The 10,551-nt window shown below is 40.6% G+C and overlaps 1 protein-coding gene across 1 annotated transcript in view; it reads left to right on the top strand.

Annotated features, from left to right (window-relative positions):
• The first annotated feature begins 2,075 nt into the window (after nt 1-2,075).
• acap1 (ArfGAP with coiled-coil, ankyrin repeat and PH domains 1) overlaps nt 2,076-10,551 on the top strand; it is a 28,371-nt gene continuing 19,895 nt past the window's right edge. The window contains exons 1-6 of the mRNA XM_072687537.1: nt 2,076-2,737; nt 6,349-6,406; nt 7,169-7,288; nt 8,293-8,346; nt 8,498-8,556; nt 10,281-10,464. Of these exons, the coding sequence (XP_072543638.1) occupies nt 2,685-2,737; nt 6,349-6,406; nt 7,169-7,288; nt 8,293-8,346; nt 8,498-8,556; nt 10,281-10,464 (528 nt within the window). The 5' untranslated portion in view covers nt 2,076-2,684. The remainder of the gene's footprint in view (nt 2,738-6,348; nt 6,407-7,168; nt 7,289-8,292; nt 8,347-8,497; nt 8,557-10,280; nt 10,465-10,551) is intronic.

The raw sequence follows: 10,551 nt of genomic DNA, 5'->3' as shown, positions 1-10,551 counted from the left end.
TCTTTTCTTTCTTAAGGTGATTTGTGAAAAAAAAAAAAAAAAAAAATCTGTATATATTGACTGTATAATATTGCTGCTATCGTCTGTTTCGCTATGTGTGATTCATAGCAAGCCAGAGATGTTGAAATACATTTAGTAGAACATTGTGCTCTGAGTGAGTTTACATATTTACAGGCCCCCTCTGTTTACTTGTGTACACATGCGTTTTTACATGCCCCCAAATGTTGAAAATATGTTTGCTATTGCAGTAAAATTGTTATGTCTGTGTGGCTGTGTGTGGCTGTTATCTGTCTCTGAGGAGAGGTGGGGCACAACAGGTTTAGCGAGTCCAGTGCAGTGTTGGGTAACCCGCCTCGGCAGTTCAACAGAGCAATTATCAGATGAACTCTAATGCAAAGCAATTATAACGGATTGGCAAAGGTTCTGAAATCACAGCATCCATTTAGACAGTTTGTGTAAGTGTGCTAAGGCCAGCAGCTCTGCATACCTCTGGCATACAGACGTAATGAGCCAATAACCTACATTTCACCTGTCCTTTGTGTGGGTTTATATGTCAATGTTTTTTTTTTTTTATGTGACCATTTTCTAACCTCTTTTATTATCTCATACTTAAGCAGGCCATTTTTGTCAACCAAAATGTGTTAAGTTTATGTAAAAGACACCCACCATTTTCCCACCATTTTTCAGCTTTCCATAATTTTCCATCAAACTAATATGACTTTTGCCACCTCCAAATGTCATTTGTGTCACCACTGCACCAGCGATCATCATTTGCAGTTCCAGCATTTAGCTGACGCTCTCACCTAGAGCAACTTCCATTTAAACATTTTTACACGGGTAGGTGGATGTAGTGTTGGGGGTCTTGGTCTGAGGTCACTTTTTGGTCTAGCATGGTCTGCCTGCCTTGGCTGCCACGGGTAAGGCAATATTGTTACCCACCGTGCCACACCTAACACTGCATATATAATGTTAACCAATATTAATATCATGTTTCACTGCCCGGTCTTATCACACCCCCAACCATCAAGTGAAAATGCTCTGTCAGCTAACGGAGGACACCCTCCCTCCTTGATACTGTGTGTCACTGTGAAAAAAGATCTGAAGGAAAATGTATTATGGCATGTATCAGTCTTAAAGTCACAGTGGGCTCTCTGAATTGTCTGTCCTGTATTATACCTCATAACATGAATGAGCATGGCAATTTTGCTGTAAACTGTATAGCTGATTTTTGCAAATACCTTAATTTCTAGATTATCTTTTAAAAAGGTTGTTTTTGCAACCTAGTTTCTGTAAATAAACACAATGGACTAGGAAGTGTACTTCATATGTTTCAAACATGTTTAAAAAAGATACATCTATGATATGATCAGCATATAATACAACAGAATATAATAAAAAAAAGGCCATTTTCAATAAATCACTCAATGTGATGATTCTGCGAAAGTTGGAATACAAAATACTGTACACTTAGTCGCCCACTATCTTAAAAATGTGCTCTGTATCATTATTATTATTATATTATATTATATTATATTATATTATATATATATATTATAGTTACTGTTGATATGATTTATGGAGTTGAACTCGTGCAGGTGCTACCATGAAAGCCTGGGGGCACTGAACAAAGCAGGACGTTGACCCAATAACCTGCCTGTCCAATAGAAATGCCCCTTGCGCTTTTCCAATTGGACAGGCTTTAGGTCAGGCCTTTACCTCTGGCTTAACTGAAATTAGCAAAAATGAGCAAAATTAGCAAAATTCTCCCAGATACTTCCACACTTATTTTATATGTAATGAATCTCTATAGCAGGATATGCACATGTTAACTCTTTTAGTTTAGAGTACAGTCGTAAACAGGTTCGTGAATCAACAGTGGACTGGTTTCAGGTAGAATACCCGGAAATCGAGTGCACCGGTTGCGTTTTTTTTCCCCACGCGTTTTCCGACAAGCCCCGCCCCCTGATCGAGCAATCCGCTACCAGTCGTAGCGCACGGGGGCGTGGCCTGTCTGAATACGGGCGGGGGGAAAAAACGCTACGGGGGGGGGGGGGTGGACCAACGGCTGAGTGAGGCGCTAGAGACAGGAAAGAGAAGCGCGTGTCCGGCGACGTAAACTAATTCCCTGAGGAAGCATCACTGCGGTCGCGTGTTTTAATCACATGAAGAAGGCTGTACACAGAAGAGCCGAAGGTAAAAAGTTAATAAGTTAAGTTTTAACGAGGGGCGGAGCGCACGGCTGATGAAGAGGCGCGCTGGGTAGGAAGAAAAGGAAGACGGACACGCCGAAGTAACGCTGGAACAAGTTCCACTCGATTCGTCTTCATATTTATTATTGGCATTTTAATATATGTGCAAGTGTCGTGTTTTTAGTAGGTGTATGGGAGACCAGGGCGTTCAGCAAGTTAACAACAGCATGAACTTTTCTCCTGAGTCACTGTGTGAGAGCTACAAAACGAGCCCGTGAGGCGACTGCCCTTATCCGATTAACCACGAGAGCTAATAATAATAATAATAAAAAAAAAAAATAAAAAAAATAATAATGAGGATCAACGTTTTGGACGTCGTTTTTTAGCCTGCTTGCTTGAAGACACGCAGAGAGGAGCCCTCAGAAGTTTCCTCGAACCCCATGACTCAGGGAGGACCAACAGTATCGTTTGCCTAAATTGTAGCTACGTTTCAAAATGACCGTGAAACTGGACTTCGAGGAGTGCCTGAAAGACTCCCCCAGGTTCAGGTAAGTCTACATCACCTCAGCCGCATTCAGTCCTAGCCTGTTGCTGCACAGCCCAGTACTGCTGGATCTGCTAAGAAATGTCTGGCCACTCTTACTTTGGCCCAAATCTGTCAGCTCTCTCAGAGCTCTAGTGGCTCTAATAACAACCTTCAGTTTCGACCACAGACTTTGACCTTAGCAGGGGATTATTAAAGTGGCCAGCTATTTGTGCGTTTTAGCACAAATGTGGTGAAGGGGAGGGGTGATCGGACTGGATCGGATAGAAACACTGGTATTAGCTCGTCTCCGAGGTAATGAAGGTTGTGCTGACACGAGCTGGAAATAGTGCGTGTGCTGAGGAGAAGGGATGGAATGAATGGGATCCTGAGGACAAGCAGTGAATCAGCACTGGGAGGGGAGGTTGGGGGGGGATCTTGTGCCTAAACACTTCCCAGTTTAAGTGAGGTGTTTTTTTTTAGGGTGACAGAGGGGGGCAGGGAGTGGGGGCGGATTGATTGTGTTCATATGTTTTGAAGGATTTAATGGTTAACTGATGTTTCAGAACAAGCTCCCTCTTTTTGAGAGCGTAGTTTTTCAGATAGGGGAGCAAAACTCTTCCAAATCCCTCTTAGTCAAATTACAGGTTCAGAGGAAGAGAGAGGTTTATCTGACTTTGAGAGAGCCAGGGCTGGTGGTGTTTAGGGTGCGGCTGTGTGTTTGCCATGCCAAAAAGGAGTGACGGTGACATTAAGTATTTTATTTTATTTTATTTATTTATTTATTTATTTTAAAGCTGTAGCTCAGTTTGGTCTCTCTCTCTCTCTCTCTCTCTCTCTCTCTCTCTCTCTCAGGGTGGAAAGTTTGAGTGTGTGTGCAGCAGTTCTGACACAGTTAGAGAAGGGGGTGGAGTGGGTTACAGAACTAGGCCACAGCCAGTCAGAAATATACACACACCTAAACGCATGCATACACTTGAATTCCCCCCTTCTCTGCTTCTTTACTTATCTCTGCCTGTGTCTACAGTAGAGTTAGATATCCAACAGTGAGGGCCTTGCCCCCCCCCTCCAACCCTGTTGAGCACAGTACAAGTGTGAAGGAGGCCTCTGAAATAAGCACAGGCCAGGTCCAGTTCACTTTCCAGAGCTGCCTCCCGTTGCTAGGCAACAGTGGGGTGCAGGTGGGGGAGGGTTTAGCAGAGTCAGGAAGTGAGGCGATACCAAGATGATAAACATGAGACAGGAAGTGTGTGTTCAGGGGTGGATCACTACGGAAATGTTAAGTCCTTCAGAATTGCGCACACACACACACACACAAACACTTGCATATGTAAAAGCACACAAACCAACACTCCCACTTTAAACGAAATAATTACTGTGTTGAAATTGTCCAGCAGTTGGGTCATTTTTCACTAATGACAGTGTGCTCATTGCAAAAATATTCTTTTATTACAGATTTGCCTTGGGCCTCTTTCCTCCCCTTCTCTTCCAAAAGCTCTCTGCAACATCTGTAGAAAGGAGAAGAAAACACTCTCTCTCTCTCTCTCTCTCTCTCTCTCTCTCTCTCTCAGTCTTCAAGTCTTTATCTGCTCAGAGAGCTAGCGGAAGCCACAAGACTAGTACATCGTTGGTGTGTGCGTGCGTGCGTGTGTGTGCATTTTCGCATGCAAGTCACTGTCAAAAACACATGCGCAAGACAGATGATAGGAGATTCTGACTCACTCATATACACACATCATATACACACAGGTACCCATAGAAACACAACCATGACATGCTAAGAGTTGTGCAAGATTTATATTTGGTGGTGGGGATGCCCATTCTTCCTTGCACAGTGCTTTTAGTGAGATTCTTTGGCCATTTTGCTGTACTGCTTTTTTGAGGTCTAGCTACATATTGTCAATGATGTTTAGGTTGGGAGACGGTTAGAGCCATGGCAAATCTTTCAGCTGAGCCTCTTGAGGTAGTCCCATGTGGATTTTAAAGCATGTTCAGCATCATTATCCTGCTCTAGAAGCCTTCAGCTGTTTTTTACAGACTGTTTTCAGAATTTGCTGTTATTAAATTCAAGCCAGTGAAATGTCCACTGTGCCACAGGCTGTAACAAATGGATCCACCCCTCTGCTTAACAGTCTATCAGATGTTTTTTTTTTTTTATTATTAAGTTTGGCACCCTTATTTCTCATTGTAGCCAAAAAGTTCTATTTTCTGCAGGTGTTGCTAAAACAAGTTTTTTTGTAGTCACGTTTGATTAGCTTTTCTAGCGATTCTGTGAGCAGTTCTCCCATTTCTTTGGTCAACCGGATCTCAACTTGACTGCCTCCATTCCTGTTGACTTATTGTTATGACTGAAGGTTTGAGAAGTCAGTATTTACAGAGCTTTGACATTTGCTTCACCTGGCCTTTTCTGACGATGACTGTGAGCAAGCCTTAGCCCCTAGAAAAACATTAGTTTGAAACCTTGGAAAAAAAATACATTTTTAATCTGAGGTGCCCAACTGTTGGCATGGCACTTTATGTGTATTATGCTGTGTATTATGCTAGAAGGGATCAATAGATGCTGTATTTCTCTAAAACACAGTATAATAAATACTAGGCCATAATGTATTTCTTAATCCCACTGTGCCACTGGCTGTAAGACAAGCCCAATACATGATCAAGCATCCCTGTTCTTAACAGTTGGAAATGTTTTTTTTTTTTCATGACGTTCTGCACCCTTTTGTCTCCAAACTTACTTTTTCTCATTATAGCCAAAAAGAGCTATTTAAGCCGATGTTGTGTAAAGTTTTTTTTTTTTTTTTTTTTTTTCTCTGTTGACTCTACCACAAAAATCATATTTCTGCAGGTGTTACTAAATCTTCTTGCAGGGGTTTGTAGTCACTTTTGATCATCCTTTCAAGCAATTCAATGAGCAGTTTTCTGGGCTTCCAGATCCCAACTTGACCATTATCATTCCTATTGACTTGACAATTGACAATGAATTACAAAAAGAACTGAGGAAGCTGCAACCTGAAGCTCCTTGCTATCTTCTTGTAGTCTTCTCCTGCCTTGTGGCCATCAGTTTTATTTTTTTTAATTTTCAGAGGGCTTGGTAGCTGTTTAGATGAGCCTCTGGCTGCTGATTTCTGGGACAAAGTTTAAGAAGTCCCTCTTTATGAAGCTTTGACACTTGCCTCACCTGGCCTTTCCTGGTGAGAACTGTGAACAAGCCACAGCCCCAACAAGCTAAGCTGAGACCTTGAAAAAAATGTTTGCATGCCCTGAATAAACCGTTGTATTTCTTTTGAAGGCAGTATAATGAATGTTAGGCTATAATGTATTCCTTCATCTCACTGGTAATCTTCACTTCAGAATATTCGGAATGAGGATGTTTAAAAGTAGATATGGTACTGTACTGCGTTTTCTTTCCTGATGCCAATATCCAAATCTTGAGGATTGGCAGATGATCCCATTTTTTTTTTCTTGTCCTGACACACTTACTAAACTGTGTGCTGGGTTGAACTGGGAAATAACCAAGCTGGGCTTTACCGCAGTCAGTCCAGGGCAGCTTGAAGATTCCCTTGCTTAACTCACCTGGACATCCCATGCTCTAATAACTGCATTTAACTTTAAGCTCACTGGTGTTTTTGTCATCAGGGCGGAAATTGAGGTGGTGGAAGGAGATGTGGGTGAACTGGAGACACGTCTTGAGAAGGTAAGAGAGGCAGAGCAGTACCTATAACAGTTAGCTCTCAAATGTTAGCTCTCAAAGGTATCAAATGATATTTAGGTTGGCTTTAATACATTAAATGAATCTCTATCCTAAAAGAATGGTTTTCAGGTTGGGCTGATTGAAAAGAACACAGCTCTCATCTGTTAACTGAGGTGCTGGAGCCAAAAGTAAACCTAAAAAAATACATTGCTTACATGCTCATTTAAAAAAAAAATTATACCCAAATAGTTGTCTTGCAACACTGTAAATAAAGAAGGGTGTGGGGTGGCACAGCGGCACCGCAGGTACAGACCAGTATATCTACTACACTGGTATAGGTGGTATGTCCACCTGCACTATAACTGCTGGTCAAACTTGTACTCAGTGCTCATTTTTCCCAGTGCTACGTTCCACGTTTAGAGAAGTGCAATTCTTCCCCTTGTTCTTCTGGGAGGACTTAATAAAGAGAGGTTGTATTCAAATTGTGTTTGGAGGAACTGGAAAGAGGAATTACCAGATCAATGGCTTTTAACCACTCTGGTCCATTTCCCTATTAGCAGTCTACAAATTTTCTCAATTCTGACCTCAGTAAAGTTGAACAGGGTCCCTGAGCTTCCTCCTTATGGCTAATGTGAATGTGTTGTTGATGTCATATGTCCAAAGGGACTACTGATTGAGAAGGTCAGAATTTGTGGGGGTGCATATATGTATGTTTGTCCCTCTTTTCATTCATGCATGCATGTTTACCTGTCTGTTTGTATACAGTTGGTGAAGCTGTGTGCCTCCATGCTGGATGCAGGCCGAACATACTGCCAAAGCAGCAAAAGCTTTGTGAATGGACTCAGGGAACTGGGATACCACTGTTCTGAAGATAAGACGATGGGGGTGAGCACTTTAGCCGTCATTCTATTAGCTAAACTAATCTCGGATCAGAATCGTTCATTTGTTGGACACAGCTGTGTGGTCAGGTTTAGCCTTGATTTTTTTTTTTTAGATGACCGTGGCATGAGGAGGAAAATCTGTTGTTATGAAATCATTCCTTATATTTGGAACAAAAAGAAAATTTGGTTAAAAGAAAAGCAGTTTTCTTCAAAATCAAATAGTCTCACATCTGAATTTGGCTGATGTATTTTATATTGTAGGGTGGCATCATCTCAAATCAAACAGTAACCTTTTACAGTGCATATAAATTACATTACATTACATTACATCAACAATCTGGTTAAAGGACAAAGACTTTCCACTCCCAAGCCTCAAAGAGGACATGTTGAATGCATTGACCAGTTTGAAAATGTCAAAATTGCAGCAGCTGTTCACTATAAACATTGTGCAAACATTGTGCAACTTTTCACAGTTCATTTCTTAATGTCACTAATACCTCATCCAGATGACAGTGCACTACATCCTGCTGTATTTCCCCATTGAGACCTACTTGTAAGCTGTTAATGTGAGACACAACCACAGTCTTGACTAGGTGGGATTTACTGCCTTCTACCATCAGGCATAACATGCACAACAATTAGTATTCCACTCCATCAGATCCACAGTGAATCTGGATGCCATTGAACATCACATGACAGCTGGGACTTGTTTAAGCCTAGCCACATAGCCCACAAATGGATATTAGGATGTGATCACTCATCCTTATTAATATGAAGAGGAACTTTCGCAATGTGACTTCAGCTGTTATGACCACATGTTTGGCCAGTACGGTTTCCTTGTAGACCATAACCACGTTCAGTTCATGAGACATGATAATAAAGGCAGGTATAGGGAAGTGTAATTACTAAAATCTACATTTTTAAGCTTATTTTTATTTATCATTGCTAACTGTTCTCTGTGAGAATATACAAGTGTTGTAATGAGGCTGCTTGTGATCCGTCCTGCAGGACTGTTTAGAAAAGTTCTCCAAAAAGCTGTCCTTAATCCTCAGTGCTCAGGAGGTGAGGCCAGGCACCACACATTAAACCTTTTCACTGTTGCTGATAGTAACCAAAGTTATTCTCACTCGTTCCAAAGATGTGACTCCAAACATATATCCCTTTTTCTCTGTCTCTTTTCCCTCTCTCTGTCTTTCTCGCTCTCTCCTGACAGGAGCTCATTGAAGCCACACAGAAGACTGTGAGATTGAAGCTGCAGAGTTTTGTAAAGGAGTGAGTATTTTTAAGTAATGAATTACTATATTTGTTTTAAATACTCATGATAAAATGTGGGGTGCTATGTAGGAGCTTCAGTGGTCTGCTTGTATGCAACACACCCATGACAAACTATACAGAAATATATATAAAATCCCCCTGTATTATATATAACAATAATATTATTGACTCTGAAGTCAATGTAAAAGGATATTTATTGTTTACAATATCATGCAGCATATATATATATATATATATATATATATATATATATATATATATACACACACACACACACACACACACACATATATATATATATACACACACACACACACACACATATATATATATATATATATATATATATATATCCAAAGTTTATATATATATAAACTTTGGAGTGAAATGAGCAATACTTTACATAGCAGAAAAAAGTTTAATGTGATTTGGCATTGAATGTCCCTGCGATGTGACTGCATATGTACACATATGAACTCTATGTACACATAAAAACACATTGTTCAGCCTGTCAATTTGCCATTCATTTACATAGATGTACAGTCCATTTCCACAGAATTATGCAGCACATTTTTTTTTAAACATGGCTACAAAACAGGTTAGCTCGCTAGTGTTTAACTTAACAGAGAGAAAGAAGTTTAGAGTGGAGAAAGAGCGAGAAAGGTGTCAGGCACAAGTGTGTGGCAGGATAAGCTAACCCAGACAAGCAAAAGTAAGTCAGAGTTTGGTGGTATGGAAAAAACCCCAGACAAATTCAGTCTGGTGGCTGAAAATATTATGATAGTTTCCACAGCAACGATTATCATTAACCGATCACTGCCGTTTTTACTGTAGAATCACTCTGCTTAAAAAAAGGTTGTTCTTCTGTAAGAACCTTTGTTAGGATCGTTATTTTTATGTGTGTAGAATAAAAAAAAATAATGTTTGGATACTAAAGGATGATATTAGAATATTGATCCTGATCAAACTTCACAGTTGAATTTGACACACTGGATTAATTAATTAATTAACCCAATTTTCAATCCAATTTTAGTTATTTCCAGGTCCACCCAGTAGCTGGTACTCCCCCAGTCACAAAATGCCACTAGGGAGGGCGAAAGATAGCACACGCCTCTTCCAAATTACAGAATGCGTCACCACATCTTTTGAACTGCCACTAATGCATTACCATTGGACAGCTTAGAATCTAATCCATCAGCTAACAGGCACCTGTGTTGACTAGCAATTATTAGTCATTATTAACTTTTGAGATGATAAAAATTGCAGCAGAACATTCAGATCAAGCAAATCTATGCATCAATAATCTCAGAGTAAAACACTACTACTGGGGCTGAATTAGTTTTGCCATGTTCTGTTATGCCATTTTGTAGGAATTTGACTCACTTTTTTGCACAGGATAAAGAGTCTGTAATTTCCCCATGCGCGTAATCACAGATAGCACAGACTGAACAACATTCAGAGCCTCAATGTTCACATCAGTGTTACACAACAGGCGCCACACTTACTAACAATAACGGCTTGACACACCACAGCTGTGTCTTTTAGCAGGTTTTATTAATACATGACCATGAGGCTAATTCGAACAGCACTGTTATTACTGAGGGAGCTTTGGGTTTGGCCAATTTCTGATGTATCAGATAAGTCAGAAAACCAGTGAACCCAGTGTGCAAATGAATATTTCAAATGTGCATTCAGTTATCCTCTTTATCTCTATATCTCAGGGATGTGAAGCGCTTTAAAGACGTACGCAAGGAGTTTGAGCGCAGTAGTGAGACTCTGGAGGCAGCATTGGGGAGAAATGCTCAGGCTCCACGGGGGAAACAGCATGAGGTAGAGGAGGCTAGCCAGGCCCTTCTGAACGCCCGCAGAACCTTCAGATCAGAGGCTCTGGACTATGTGCTGCAGGTACACACACCCACACACAAATATACACTCACTTAGCACTTTATTAAAAACAGCTGTATATCTACTCATTCCTGCATAATTCTAACA

This window comes from Salminus brasiliensis, chromosome 9 (genome assembly GCF_030463535.1).
Source record: "Salminus brasiliensis chromosome 9, fSalBra1.hap2, whole genome shotgun sequence".
Lineage (NCBI taxonomy): Eukaryota > Metazoa > Chordata > Actinopteri > Characiformes > Bryconidae > Salminus > Salminus brasiliensis.
This window is presented reverse-complemented; position numbering and strand designations above follow the sequence as displayed.